At 38.1% G+C, this 16,320-nt stretch overlaps 1 protein-coding gene across 1 annotated transcript; it reads right to left on the bottom strand.

The window, feature by feature from the left end:
- Positions 1-5,125: 5,125 nt before the first annotated feature.
- On the bottom strand, positions 5,126-9,599 carry LOC131334372 (conserved oligomeric Golgi complex subunit 4). The gene is made up of 2 exons (XM_058369350.1): positions 7,863-9,599; positions 5,126-5,923 (listed from the first exon to the last, which is right to left on the bottom strand). The coding sequence occupies exons 1-2, from the start codon at positions 9,489-9,491 to the stop codon at positions 5,294-5,296; spliced, it is 2,259 nt and encodes a 752-aa protein (XP_058225333.1). The 5' UTR covers positions 9,492-9,599; the 3' UTR covers positions 5,126-5,293.
- Between the last annotated feature and the right edge of the window lie 6,721 nt (positions 9,600-16,320).

The following is a 16,320-nucleotide window of genomic DNA, read 5'->3' as shown; positions in this document are numbered from 1 at the left end:
ACTCTTGATCACAAAACCCTCCCCAGCTCTTGTATCTCTGTCCCAAGCTCCATCAATAACAACCAGGAGCATCTGACCCTCTTCATCCAAATGATCACTTAGCCTTTGAATCCTGTTAACCCTGCTAGAAGGAAGGACACCAACCTCCCGAGGTAAAGGACCAAGACAACTATAAATGACTCATAGCTACCCGAATGGACTCGATCACTTCAAGAATCAGAGCATTGGTATCATGAGCATAACTCCTAATACCATCAAAAGTAGCTTTGTTTTGATGAATCCATTACCCCCGGAAAGCTATGACTGAAAATATTTGAAATCATCAGGAGCTGAGTTAACCAAAGCCAAATCTGGTGTTTGGTGCGGCATAATGACCAAAGACACCAAAGAGGTTTCCCAAACTTCCTGAGAACCAATACAAGGAAAATAGAAATGGTGGAGAGTCTCAGGCTCCAACTGACAAGTGGGAAATAGACTGACAACATAAAAACAAAACTAAAACCTCTCAAAACTAGGTTCTAGCGGTATCTGCAACTAGAAGGGGCTCCTATAGGCTCGCCGCATAACTGGTGACACCATCGACGGCGCGGTCCCATATTTGCTAGGTTATCTACTACTTGGTTTCCCTCACATAGAGTGTAACCCTTGGCGCGATCACATCTCTCCATAGAGCTCTACAATCAATGATCAAGTTTTTGTGAGGGTAGTGGAGTGGAGCGGCTTAGGACTGCAGCAAATCCGAAAGAACCGCTAAATCGGTTTGAACAGAACCAAACTGTATATTTTGGTCCGGATCCGTGGATTAATGGTCCGGTCCCGATTTCAAAAAATTATGAACCTTTATATATGGTTCAGTCCATGGTTTTTGGTATGGAACTGTGGATTATCCAAACATGACTGTTCATCTATATATATGTGCAATATGTACATACGTACGTCCATAGATTTACTATTGGGTGAATATATTAGTGTACTTGTATCTTTCTATTAGTTCTAAAACTTAAAATATTGGGAGGTCAAATGTACGTAGATCATTGAAACTAAAGGCAATCAGCAAAAACGTGAGATAGTACATCTTTGTGTCTGTATTATTCTCACTCATTCAAGTGTTGGTACATTGGGAAATGACAAGATTACCTTCCTTCGAATTATCTATTCCGGTAAAAATTATCGCAAGGTTTTAAAAGTTACAAATATCAGAGCAATAGTCACTAGATCACTAGAAGTTGTCTTTCATAGTCCAAGTTAGGGGTGGAACCGTGATCTGAACCGGAACCAAACCGTGATTCCCGGATTGGTTTGGTTAGGCCGTAGGACTTCGTCTGGGCATGGTCCTCAATTTCTTTGAACCGTAACAGTTCGGCCCTTGAATTGCTAAGGAACCGGATCCGGACATGCACCCTGAGAGTGGCTTGCTAAAAATGGGTCTCCACTTCAACTTGGAAGTGCCCCTGGCTTATGATCTCTGTCAAGCTTTATGATCTCTGTCAAGCCGGCTTTGTTTGGAACCTAAGGAGAAAGAAGATAATAACTTCATGTTTTGGGAGTAGTAAACTTTTCCTCTTATTTTCCTCCCCTTTTCTTTTCTCCCATTTTCCCTAACTTCCAAACACAGCATAAAAATCGCCCACAATTCAGCTTCAATACGGGTGTAGTCTTGTAGTCTAGCATAATAGCCCGTCATCCAAAAGCCTTTCCCATTCCTAAAGGCTTTCTCATTCTAGAACATGTTCAGCTTGAGTTTTCCAGGCTGAGCAAAATTCCATTTTATTAGTCTAATTGCTCTTCTACTAACTGCCATCTTAGTAATGCTTCCAAAATTTTCTCCTCGTTAACTCAGCTGGATATTCAATATGATCATGTTAGTAATCCGAACTCATAGTTCCTAGCAAATCTTAGAAGAAAAAAGAATGATAGCAAATATGGTATTCCAAGGGATTTGGGATCCCTCCACTGAAGTATTCTTGAGACTGGACGTGATCATTGATCCATTCCTCTCAAGATTCTTGAGTTGCTTCATCCAGAACCTACATATTAATCAAACTAGTCCGGACATCAACATTGTACAGGCGATATCTAAAGAGATGGAGATTATCATCAGCAGTAAAGCTTACATCTAGACACTTGGTATCGGAAGTCATACCTCTAATACTTCTTTGGTCGTTAGTCAAGGTCTTAAAATGAAGAATGAACTCAAGGAAGCCCTAAATCTTCTGAGATAAATCTTCCAAAGCCACTCCCAGTACATGTATATTACCTGACCATGTCAGTGTGTCTTCAATATTAGCACAAAGAAGGAATAGGAGTTTCCACGCCACTAGTCATTCTAGAGGGAAATATCATTCCCTTTCCCAAACATCCACTTTATCCCTTGTTTCCAAAACTCTTGGATTTAAGAATACTTTTTCTGATCAAGAAGCATCTGTGGTCATGGGCCAAATCTTGAAAGAAATGTTCACAAGGTACCTCATTCCAAAGGCTGTACCAATAGAAGATATCCCTGTTGGTGTGCATCTTCCAACCAAGTTTAGTAATAAGAGCAATATATTTTTAGCCTTTCTAATACCCAACCCACCATCTCTTTTGCTGAGACAAACAATATCCCAGTTAATATTGCAAACTTATTTGTTACAGGTAGTGTCCTCTCTTCTGACATCATTTTTCTGCAACTAGATCTCACTTGACCTATGTTTTTCTCTAAGGGGTCCATGGTACGGGCTAAAATTCTAGAAGGGCCTGGAATCTCTAAAATAATATACCAGACAATTCAACAATTTTCTCAGAGTGTGAGAGAGCTCCAACGACTATAAGGGACAGTTACTGAAGAGGATCCATTTCCATTCTAAAACACTAAGTTTATACTCAAACTAACCTCAGTCTCCATATTCCACAAAAAAAAAAAACCCGAAGACTATATTAACGACAAATCACATGCAGGATCCATCATTACCCTGTGGACCTCCACTGAATGTTTGAAGTAATTCTGCATTTTTATTATGAAAGTCAAAGAGAGAAGGTGCAAAACATGAACTAGATAATGATCTGTTTGGCTATTTACGCTCAGGGAACCAAACTAACTTTTGCCAAGAAGCAGCAGGTTGATGAACCCTCAAGGCATTCCACGTACAGGAGGCATTCCAGATAGAGAACATACTAACATGCCTCTGGAGTTTGGATGAAAAGGGAGCTCCCAAGTATTAACTAGAAAAAGGCCAAGTCTGTGGATCATTATTTACAATGGCAGGGACTCTAGTGGAAATAGGACTTTTCTGAAGCTTGAGCAACGCTAGGGCCAAAATGTTCCATTGCAGGACCTAGGAGGTAAATAAACCCTCACCTATGTTACTTTTAACAAAAGGCTTAGCAAAAGTACGAGTTTTGACAATCTTATCTAAAGCTTCTCAACGACTTACTTTTTTTTTTTGATCGGCCTTCTCAACGACATACTAAAAGGCTATACCTATTAATCCTCTTCTTTGGATGATGTATAAGTGTATAACATATAAATTGATTGACCAAGTTTCTGATATACGTATTAAGGCTTATTGTTTCATTTACTATGAATGTATCTGCAATGCAAATGATAAATGATGCTTACTTTATGAACTATGGAGTATTGTTGAATTTTAAGAAGTCATTACATTTGAACAAAGAAGACTTATCATCAATATATACACAAAATATGCTTTTAGTGTGTTCCTTGATGCCTCGGGTACTGCAATTTCGAAATTGCTCGTCGCATGTTTGTGTGTGTAAAACTTGGTGCATGATGCATATCAAAACAAATCCATTTTGGGCAGAAAATATGAATCACAATATCATTCCATAAAGAACAAACCCAAGCACCATAGGGCATCACCCATATTAGTTCCCTGGATATGCTTACTATGTTCTTTTAGGTAATAAATAATTAACCGAAGTAATTACCCAAAAAAAAAAAAAAAAAACTGAAGCACGAACTTTCAAAACAATTCATCTCTTTGAGTTTTCCACTACCTTAAGTATTGTTCCAAGACACTTCATCAAAAAATTGGTATTTGATAACATAAATTAAGAGGCATCAACTAACCAATACGACCCCCACAACCTCACTTCCCTGTGGAAATTCATCCTAGAGGAACACCAAAAAATTGCTTACCTTATGACCAATACAAAATAATAGGATTCTCTTCAATTTGTGGAAAATGAATAAGATCCCTCCGTTACAAAGATAAAAGTAAAGCATGATTCAGAAAGAGATCACATGAACAAATGTGCAAAAACCAAATACCTATTATCCTATCCGAAGGAATGCATCAGTAATTTGAAGTCCCCCATGTACTGCAGAAAAAGCAACACAAACTGTAACTTGAAATATTAGACATACCAGCCCATGCTTAAAAACAGGCCATTGAAAACTCGGGTTTGAGATATTGCATTATCCAAGCCTGATTCAACTCTGCACAACACAGCAAAATCAGCTGGAAAAGCCAAGAATTAAACCCACAACCATCTAAGCTGATAAACGCATGAATGCACCGTGACCTTTACAAAGGCATACTCAAAATTGGTCCACTGGGTCCTTAATCACTTTGTCTAATGGCACATCAGAGCAAAGCAATCCGAGAGATATTCAGCTATTTGCAGCCTTTCCACTTACCCTAAGAAGCACGGATACGGGATATGGACACGACAGGCATAGACACATGGACACGTCATTTATCCGAAAATTAGGACATGAACATGTCGGGGACACATCATTTCTCCGAAAATTAGGACACGGACACGTCTGAGACATTTCAATGAGCCCTTAGCATGTTCCATGAGTGTTGCCAACATGTCCTAGAGTATCCACAATGTGTCCAAGTAAAAGAAATATAATAAAAACATTGGACAAGTATTTAGGCATGTTCAATACGTGTCCAGAGAGTGTCGTGTCCATGACCGACACGTGTCGGACACGGATACGTGAGGCCGGTAGATGTGTCCGTGCTTATTAGCACTTACCCATTTGAGATCAGGATTAAACTCTCAAGGCACCCCTAAATTTGATTTTATAGAATGGGGAAAAGTAATAAAAGTGTAACTCAAACAGACTCCAAGTGTACACAACCGAAATGATGAAAGAATGTATAAGGTTACAAAGTAGCACAAATGAGCCGAAAGTAGAATTCAAAAAAGCTCGTTCTGGGAAAATTTTCCACTTTTGTTGATCTGCCTCCCTCTGATGTAAGATTAACAAAGTAAATTCAAGGTAAATAAAGTAGTAGGTAAAAAGGTAGAAACAATATTCAAGGTACTATACAGATAAGGATTACAACTTAAGAGCAGCGATTGCTTCAGGTTTAAAATCAACCCTCAGACCCAACACTCTCCGAACCTCAGCAGGAGTAAGTCTCCATGTCATGGGTCCAGAATTCTCACCCCAGAAATCCAGAATCTCAGAAACCTTTTCTAAGTTCAAGATAGTTGCCATCTGGGTGAGGCGAGCGAACTTGTCTCGAACAGTCCTCTGCGTCATGCTTGAGAAATGGCTCACTAGAGCTCTGGCATCTCTGTCAAGCTGAAGACCGCCAAGCTGACTGAACCTCTTTTGCATCATGATCACTTCAAGCCTCTTCACAATGAAGTCAATGACAAGATGAACAAATGAATCATAATTATTTGCAGTCATTAGTGGCTGGAACCATGCTACATTAGACTCAACTGAATGAAGAAGTCTCTGGACCCATGGGTCGTTCACCTCATTGTCTGCATATTCAGCCTCAGACAGCTCGTAACTGATTGTTGCCACACTGTCTAAGACTGAACGGATCCTAGGTGTCACAGTCGCTACAACTTGCTCCATTCCAACATTCAAGCCTTTTTTGAAGCTGTTGCTCATCTCGCCCAATTCAGACAAACAGGACTTCACCCTCTCTCTATCTGCTGGTGCGGGAAACACCTGAAAAAAACAAAACCATTCATTCAACAAACAATTAAGAATGTCACCCCACATAACAAATCTAGGCAAAAAATAAGCTCAAATGTGGACAATAGACCAATCGATGTGCAGCAACCCATGCTTAGGAGTCTCTAAAGAAAAATTAAATTTGTATGTATAAAAAAAGTTGTGAATTTTTTTTAGCCCAGACAGTTCAAGCGACCAACATAAATACTAGTAGAGCCACCCTGGAAGAAAAGAACACCATATTGAAAACCAACATAGAGAATATATTCTTCAGCTAGCAAAAGTTGCAACTACCATATTACATGCACAGAGCAAAAAGTATGGACTCTAAGAATACTTTTAAGGATCTTCATCACAAGATACTCTATCAAGAATATGTATCCAAAAAAAATACTGAAAAAAATAAAGAGAGAAGAAAAAAGAAAAAAGGAAGAAAAAGCACATAATAGATATCTGAGAGGGAAATGTCTTATGTAAAAAACCTCTGATGATACAATATAACTTGGTAAAAAGGCATCATAAAATCACCTCAGAAGTTCATCCTGTTAAAACTTTGTTGGAGAGACATAAAAATAATAAAGCAAGCAAGCTAGAAAATCAGTGTCACCTACTTGGGAAATGCTGAATGGCATTCAAGAAAGATTACAGGCTAGAGTGCCCAGACAAGCTATTTTATGAAACAACATGAACATTTCCCCAGCAGAGCCGAAAAGGAAGACTAAACCAGATTGCCATTCCATCTAACATCAAACACAATGCCTGATTTAAGTGTCAAACACCAACACTCTCAGGACAAACACTCTCCGGACGCGTGTCCAACACTCAAATGAAGCCCTGTTTTTGCTCTGTTTTTTTTCCCCCTTCATTTGGACACTCCAAAACATGCTTGGGAGGATACGCTTAGAGCTCCATAGGCACTTCAGGGACATGTTAGGAAGGTTTTCTATGTGATAGAAGATACTTGAAAGATCACAATGACAAATGTGACTGATGCAACCCTTCATGTTGAACCATTTTTATGAATGATTTAAGGACAAACACAAATGATGTAATGGCATATGTGAATGAATGCAAATATGGTACTTCTACTCTAATTAGAGCCTAATTTTTGGAATTTTAATTATTCTTCCTCAGCAACAAGAATATAACAAACAAATACAAATACAATTTGGACATGTTCTAACGTCTTGTGTCCTCCAATTTAATTTTTATTTTTGGAATTTTCCTATCGGAGCTTCAGTCCCGAATTCTGTCGAAATCCATAACTCTTTGAGAGTTACATAGACAAAATCCATAATAGTTTGCTTGAACAGAACACCATAAGCTCTAGAGTTGCACCATATTTCGCAATGGTACCCACTAATCAACCAAACACTGTAATAGAATATCTCAGTATAGTTGGAATATGAAGGTTGTTCTAATATAAATCCATTGGTATATTGTAGTAACCATTAGGTGAATGTATTTAGGCCCCGTCCCGCTAAGCCAAATAAGTACTTAAAAAATAAGGACCTATTTTCAAGCTTAAAAATAATGGGTTTACGAAAATATTTTTTGAATTTTTTTGCAGGATCCATATAGCATATTTTTTTTATTTCAGTAAACCTATTATTTTTAAGCTTGAAAATTGCAAATAAGGACTTTTTTTTTAAGGACCCTTAGTGGAACACACCTTAGTCGCTCCACATTAGGTTATGAGGTATTCGTACCACTGCATATACCATTGTTCAGTTCAAGGACTACCAAAACCAAGTTGAGCCATTACAGTCCTGTATTTCCATTTTTCTGATAAGTAAACTTAGTATTTAGTAAGTAACTATCTTTATTTCTTCCTTGCAAGCAATAACAGCACTTCAAAAGTCGACCTTAAGGCAAGATTTAAAATGAAAGCCAATGAGAAAGTGAACAAAATGAAAGAAAGAAGCTCACGCACCTCTGCACATTGCTCTTCAATCTCCTGTCGCAATTTTAGTGCATACTCACTACTAATATCCATATTATTCAGAGCCGTAGCAACTTCTGTTCCAATCTTTTGCACACCCACGCCACCCAAAAATAGCTTTGCCCCAAGGTTGGTCTCCCTCATTTTATGCTGCAATGCTTCATTATACTCGCTGCCCAACAAGCTCACTGCACTACTAAGTACTGCAATGACAGAGTTAATGTTTGAAGTAGACATAGACCTCCTACAGCAACTTTGCAAAACATAGAAGACATCATCCACCATTGAAGTGGTGAGGCTGTCAGGTACATGCTCGTCAATGTTGATAGCCTTCCTCACATTTTCCACCATAAAGAATCCCTCTAATATCACATAATACCCAGTAATTTCTTGAGCAACCTTGCTGAAATTTCCACTCCTAAAGGCTTTTGTGGCTCTTGGACCCAACTCGGGATCGACCGAACTCAAACCCCTGATCTTTGAGATCATGTACTCGGTGTAATCTTCACCCAGTTGTGTAAGGGACAATATTTCTTCCAAGTACAACTCAATCTCTCTGGGGTCAGGCCCTTCAACTCCGGCAGAGAGCAAATTATTACTACTCTTATAAGAGTTGATCTCCGAGGTTAATTTAGCTAATTTCCTATGATCCATGTACTTTTTCAAAACTAAAGAACCCCTAGAATCGCATTCCTCTTGAAGTTCACATATTGCATAAACGATAGCTTCCTCTCCGCATAGACTCCGCAAAATCTGGCCATTTTCTTCGATTGCCAAGACAATATCTTTGAATAAGTTGGTCAAACAAGCAACGAAGTTTACCTGCTGCTGATTTGCTGCTGCTGCTACAGAGGAGGATTGTTGTTGTTGTTCCATGAGTTCCAGCAATTGCTCAAACTCGAGCCTGGATCTCAAGGCAATGACTTTCTTCAAATAGGTTACGTAGACTTGCAGCCCTTCTTCCTCGAGGCCGAGAGGGGGGAATAATCTGATAAAACGGAGAATTGAGGGATGGTCACGCTGATCCACAGCCGCTGATAATCTTTTCCGGACAATGCCTTCTAGATGCTTCTTGGAAGCCAAGAGCTGCTCCCTCTGATCATCGGAATCCTTGTTGTACTTGGCATCAATTTGAAGGAAAGTTTGGACATAATTGGCGGCGGACTCGAAGTCTTCGGAGTCAAGGGCTTTCTTGACGCCGTCGAGGCAATTGGCCCTGTCGACAATGGCGTCTATGCGGAGGAGGGTGTCGTTGACACGGGATTGGGCGAGATCGAGCTCACGGACCTTGCCGCTGACCTGATCGGCAAGATCACAAGTGGATCGGACATTGGAGAGCATGTAGTCTGAATCGGCCTTGACAATCTCGAGGACGTCGGCGGATTTCTGGAGGTTGGAGAGCTGTTTGTCGAGATCGCTGCGGTGGGAGAGGATGTTCTCCAGGTCAACATCTAGTGCTCTTTGGTAGGCAATGCACTCGTGGAGTAGCCGCGTCATTGCTCCCACGTCCGTTAGCTTCCGTACATATTCTAATGCCTCGGGACTCCCGAATTTCACAGCATTCCTTGTCTCTTCTTCTCCTTCTTCTTCTTCCATTGATCCGATCGGTGTCGAAGACATTGCCGTAGGAGGGACGATGACGAAGAGAGAGAGAGAGAGAGAGAGAGAGAGATGCTTCTGTTTATCCGGACGCAGTAGGTAGTAAATGGGATCCCTCTCCAGTTTTTTTGAACAAGAGAGATTCGACAGTCACCTTCGCTCAATTTATTGGGCCTTTTTAGGCCCATTATGCGCGTGCAAATTTTTTTCGACCCAACGACTATCTTTCATAAAAATTCCTCAAACAACAATCATCTTGTTTAGTTCAACTTTTTGAAAGTTATTTTTGATGTAATGAGTGGTAATAAGTGGAGAGATAGAGAGAAAAATGTATTGAAAAATGTGTCGAGATTTGCACAGTGTTTTTGGGGCCCACTTTCGTGTAAGTGTTTGTGTGTGATTGTAAAATTATTGTTCCTCAAATATGAACACTGCGGCATAAATCAATTTGCAACTTTTGAAAGTGATTGTTAGTTAAAATAAAAAATTGAGGAATATAGAACCATATCAAAAAAAATGGAACGAAGGTATTTAAAAAATACTATATATATTTTTAAGGCAAAACTCACTCATTTATAAGTAAGTTGATCAATGAAGCACAACGTGATGTCCCGTGCCGTCGTCACCATCAATGAAACATTGCCTCCCAGGAAAACTAACGGATATCGATAGGGAAGAAAATAATGGAAAGAATATGCATGGGAGCAAACATACAAAAATGTCTGATAAAAAAAAAAAAAAAACATACTACAAAAATGAGTTTAGTCCAAATATATATAGTGGGGGTGGGGAAAGGAGACGTGGGAGAAAGGGCCAGTTGTGTTGGGCCTAATAATTTTACCGCTTTGTCCAAGTAATAGCATACCAAAGATAATTGTAGAAACTTATTTTGTAAAGGGAATTTATGAAAAACACTTTTGTGACATGATTTAAAAAAAAAAAAAAGGTCACACCAAAAACTTTTCTCTCTTTATATAATTAGAATAGATCCTCGTTATGCTTCCTCTTAGTTTTCTTGTAATTTTTTGGAACACTTATTTTCTAATTTGAACAATGGATTGCTAGGAAATTGATTATGGGTACCGGCCCTATGAATACCGATAGTGTATTGACAGGAATGTAATCTAAATTGTAAAAATTTAAATACTTGCTCTTCCGTTCTTCCATTCTTGGAAACGCTCATGTGTTTTTCTTTCTTGGAAACAAACATTTGTTAACTGGGATGACGCTCTTCCGTTCATTGGTACTAGGGGTGTACACCGTCCGGATTGATCCGGTTCTTTAGAAAATCAATAACCGGACCATTTCAAACGGTTCTAGGAAATTGAGAACCAGAACCTAACCAATACATGAGTGGAACCGAACCAGAACCAAACCGCAAAACCGGTCCAGTTTTGGTTCGGCTACGGTTCCGATTCTATCCAATTAGTATCCAAACCTATCACCGGTGTGTGAGAAAGAAAGACGTGAGATTGAAATTATACTAATCCGTTAAATAAGGTTGCAAAGAATTAAAAGAATAAGAAAGTAATCTATTAGAATAGAAAAAGAAGAAAGAAAATAAAAACTTTCCTAACGAATGAGATTTCATCTCTAAATAAAGTAAGTTTAGCAAGAAAGAGATTAACTTACCAAATTACACACATATATTTATTTTATATAATTATATATATATTAGTTTTAAACGGTCCGGTCCGGTTCTAACCACGGTTCTTTAATTGAGAACCAGTAACCGAACCAAAATTAACGGTTCTTATTTTTTTGGAACCATAACCTGACCGCAGAACCACAGAACCAGACCAAATATGACGGTTCGGTCCGGATCGGATCGATTTTACGGTTCGGGCGATTTTCTTGAACACCCCTAATTGGTACTGTTTTTGTGTCCATTACTTTTTGGATGCCAAAGGAATACAATTCTTACAATTGAGAGCATCAGGAGTGAAATAGGCAAATGTGAATAATCAAAACATGTCACATCAGATTTTGATTATCCATTTAGAGGTTGTTAAAGTTAGCAATGTTAAATCCCACATTGGTTATTTTTTGCCCATAATCAAAATCAATGAGCCCTCCAAATTTTTTCCCTTCATTTCACGCATATTTTTTGAAAAAACGATTTTTGAAGAAAAAAACAGTTTATGTTAAAAACAGTTGTATAAAAAAAAATTTGAAAAAAAAAAAGTTTTTGGAAACAAAAAACAGTTTTTCAAAAAACACACTTTGTTCACTTAAAAACTCTAAATACAATTTTGAGAAATTTTGAAAGAATTGTATTTACACAAACAGTTTTCTATAAGTACAATTTTTTAAAACAGATTTTGTGTAAAAAGAGTTTTGAAATTTCAAAAACAGTTTTTTTAAAAACACACACTTTATTTACTTACAGTTTTTAAAATTTTTTGAAAAAACAGTTTTTTGTAAATAAAAAAAAAAACGTTTCTGAAAAAAACAAATTTTTTTGAAAAGTATAGTTTTTTAAAATTATTTTTTGAAAACATTGTTGAGAGAGAGAGAATATTTTTGTGTAATGATGATATACTTGATTGAGAGAGAAATTTGATTATTGGTAAAATATTGCTAGTTTTGATTATTCAAAAGCCAAAATTTGATGAATTGCTGAGAGGTTGCTAAGTTTGGTTATTCCAATGTGAGCACTTTTTTGAACAAATATTGCTAACCTTTGCAACATTTTTGTTTCGATTATTCCACTGTGGATGCGCTGATGAGCGTAAAATATTGACATATTGAAGCCCCAATATCATATGTTTTCTAGTTCTTGATGGTGCTCACTTAGATGTTATTATTATCTTTTTAGTCACTAACGTCAAATTGTTAGTTTGCAGGAAAAAAGATTATAATAACGAGTGAGATTCAAGGCCACCCGGCGGTCAAATCAGGTTTTGAACTCCAGGGTGGAAATCAAGTGGTTTGGCCGATTTTGGCTATATTTTGGACTTCTTAAATATTGATTTTGGAGTTTCCTTATTGGTTTTAGACTCTATATGTAAAGGAAACATAATCGATTTTGACTTTAGGAAGCAATCTGTGGCTATAACTATAGTATTGCTCTCTCATTAGTAAAAGGACTTCTCGGGGAGGGGGGGTGTCTCATCTGTAGAACCTTAGGGTTCGTCTGTTCAATCTTCATCTGCATCTGGTTGCTTCTTCTATGGTGGGTTCTGTAGGTCTCCGGCTCTTTGGAAGATATCTATTTCAGCGATTCTTTCTGGTTGAAACCGTAGGGTTTCATTAGAATCAACTGTCTCTGTGTGACATTCGGTCACGTCTGTGGAACTTCGTTCCGTCTGAGACTTAATAAGGGAGAGTATGTATTTAGTGAGAGAACTTGTATTTTGGGATTGGTGAGAGTCTCTTTATGAAAGCTTTGTTTGTTTGTCACCATTGTAACTATTCGGAGCATCATTTTCTTCACATAGTGGATTTGTCTCTCGTTTGCTTGCCCGTGGAGTAGGTTTACCGCCATAAGTCGAACCATGTGTATCTTGACCTCTCTTATTTGTTTTGGTTTATTGTTTGGTTTCTCCGTTGATTTTTCTTTTGGTTTGTTGTTTTCCCAATATCATGACCATCAACGATCATTGAGTTGTGGTTGGGTCCTTTAGGGGCCCGCTGCACAACAATTTAAAATATAGCCAGTGAATAAAAAGGTGAATACTAATTAACCATAACTGAGAATCACATACCAGGTTAATTCCCTCTGAGGTGTCCGCAAGTGTTTCGGAAAAATGGTGCCGCACCATAAGCATCAACATACTCCTGCGTCTTTCTTTGCTTGAAATTAAGCCCTGATAATCGCACTGGGTGTTGGACTTGAGTCGTCCAGCCTTTCAAACTATTCGGCCCCGCTTAAAGAAGTACAATACGCCTGAAGAGAGGCCCATCCATCTCCCACCGTTGTTGGAATTTTCTGAAGAGCGTATGCTTTCCGCTAGTGTCTAGGAGGAATGGATTATTCCTCCCACGTCCGTTGGCTAGCTTCCGTACATATTCCAACGCCTCCAAACTCCCGAATTTCACAACATTCCTTCTTTCTTCTTCTTTTTCCTCTCCCATAATTGTAGTTGTTGATCCGATTGGTGTTGACGACATTGCCGGAGGAGGGACGATGACTACAAGAGAGGCAGAGAGATGCTTCTGTTTGTTTTGATACAGTAGTAAGGACGTCTCCAACCCATACTCTATTCATTTAAAAAAATTCTTTCATTTCTCTAATTTGAAGGAAAAAACCAATTCCTGCCCATCCTACAAGAGGTATTTAGACATCAATTTCTCCATTTCGGAGGAAAATAGTGCTCAACCCATCATACATTAAAGAGGAATTGTACTTTCGTCCTCTATATTTGGAGAATGAAAAAAAATTGTATTCTCTATTTGGAGAAATGGAGGGAAAAAACAAGAAGGTATTTTGGAGGATGTTTTGGAGCAAAATCATCCTCCAAAACACCATTTTGTCCTCAAAAAGGTATTTTGGATGATGAAAATGTGTTTTGGAGGATTGCATCGGAGATGCTCTTCAACCCAACATCCTCCAAATCTTCATTTTGGAGGAGCAAAATACTATTTTATAATCAAAAAATAGATTTAGACAGTTTTACTTTTCTTTCTCTATATTTTAAAGAACTCACTCCAAATCTCAAACTTCATCACTCTCTCTCAAAAATTCAAGTTTTCATATTTCTATTTTTATACATAAATACTCAAGATTAATCTTATTTTAAAGAATATCTTTTGATTTGTACCAATTTTAAAAAAGATAAATGTACTGAAACCAATTTGATGATTAAAATGGATATGACAAGGGTGAATAGTAAAATGGAGGAGATCCTCCGTAAATTTTTTGTACTCTATGTTACGCTCTCGTTTTTCAATATAAATAAATAATCCTTCTTGATAAAAGACCCTCACATATCATAAATTATACTCAAAAGAGTTCCCATATGTTAAACTTTACAAAACAAGTCCCCATGATTAGAGTTATACAACTTTGGCACTCCGGCCCCAAAGGAAACTTAAATATATGTACGAACAAACCATTAAGTTACAAACGGTTTAGTCAAAAGGAATTTCTAGAATGAGTAATTACAAACCCATCTTTGTCAAAAGAAAGTCCTTTACAAAAGATGATTAAGTAACTAAAATAATTAGCTTCCAAAAGTCTTTCACTTCTAAATACACAATGCATGCATGCTATTGTCCAACATTTGAAGCTGAAAAAAAAGATTAGATTGAGCTACACTAGCCCAGTAGGCAAAACTTTACCAATTCTATATGCAAACATGGGGATAAGTGCAAAGGAAAGAAAACAAGAGGATTTAGCTCAAACGACGAAATACAATCAACTCAAAGATATGCCAATCATTCAAGATGATTGTTCTAAGATATGTTATAATCACCTTATACCATATAGTTCACAATATTCAAGCAAATCAACAATTTCGACACGACTCACTAACACCAATCTCCACCGACTGTATTTTCACCCATTGCGTTACAGTTTAACCCCACAAGAGTCACCGTATTACCACCCCTAGCATTACGGTGTGCACCAACATCTAGGATCTCCGTATTACCACCCCTTGCGTTACAAGACCATTAAAGTCTTCGTATTACCACCCCTTGCGTTACGAGACCATTAAAGTCTTCGTATTACCACTCCTTGTGTTACGAGACCTCCTAATTCAACCACTGACCCAAACAACTATTCCTTCACACAACAACTATTCCTTCACACAATACACAAGTTAAGGCTTCCCTGAATCCACAATCATTCATAAAGTGTGTCATGAAACAATATCACAAATATGCCACAAACGTTCACAAGTAATCATTCAATCATAAGTTTCATCTTATTGATATCTTAACCAAGTAAACTATTATTCGTTCCTTACTAATGGGAGGCCAACGGATCAAGGATAACATCGATTATTCGTAGGAAGTCAGTTGAACATGCAAAGAATAGGTTTGGAAGTGTCCAAAAGAGTTTAGAAATGATCGGGGGTCGATAAGGTCCAAAGAGAACAAAACAGCAAAACGGCTGTCCAGAGGGGAGGGGGGATCGATCCCTCCTCCATCAGGGACCGGTCCCTGCAGTCACGAGATGAAAACAGAACAAAGGGGGATCGATCCCCCAAGTCTAGGGATTCGATTTCAGTAGTTTTCTGACAGTTTTCAAATGAACAAAGGGAGACGATCAAAGCTCGATTCTTGCACCAAATCATCATATAAACACATAAAAGAGGTAAATAAGTCTCTACCTCGCGATGATAACTAAGATCTACGAGATTTGAATGAGCCTTAGTCCCTTTGAACTTCAAAACTTCGATTCAAGTTTGACCCAAGGATTTTCGAGCTCAAGAATGCGATTGGGATGCTGAAGGGAGGTTGTTTCTTGAGGTTTTGGGGTGTTGGAGCAAGGTTTTGAGTGAGAAGGGGAGAGAGAGAGAGTTCAGTTGAGAGAGGGGGAGAGAGATCGAATGAGAGAGAGAGACGGGAGGATGAAATGTTATCTCCTACACACCCACGTACCCTATTTATACCCATATATCTTTTTATCACACACACACTCTCTCAAGTCTCACTTCTTTTATTTTAGTCCTCAATTCAAATTAACCACCAAATAAACCATATTCTCCAATTAACCATTTATTAAACACTTCAATAATTAAATATTTTCCGGATCTCTATGCTCTAAATATAAAGGATGAAAATCAATCCTCCAAAATGAAGGTAAATATGGAGGATAGTTGGAATGCATAATTCCTCCAAAATAAATAAATGAAGGGAGATTTGGAGTTATGGAGTATGAGTTGGAGATGTTCTAATGGGA

This window comes from Rhododendron vialii, chromosome 7a, assembly GCF_030253575.1.
Source record: "Rhododendron vialii isolate Sample 1 chromosome 7a, ASM3025357v1".
NCBI lineage: Eukaryota > Viridiplantae > Streptophyta > Magnoliopsida > Ericales > Ericaceae > Rhododendron > Rhododendron vialii.
This window is presented reverse-complemented; position numbering and strand designations above follow the sequence as displayed.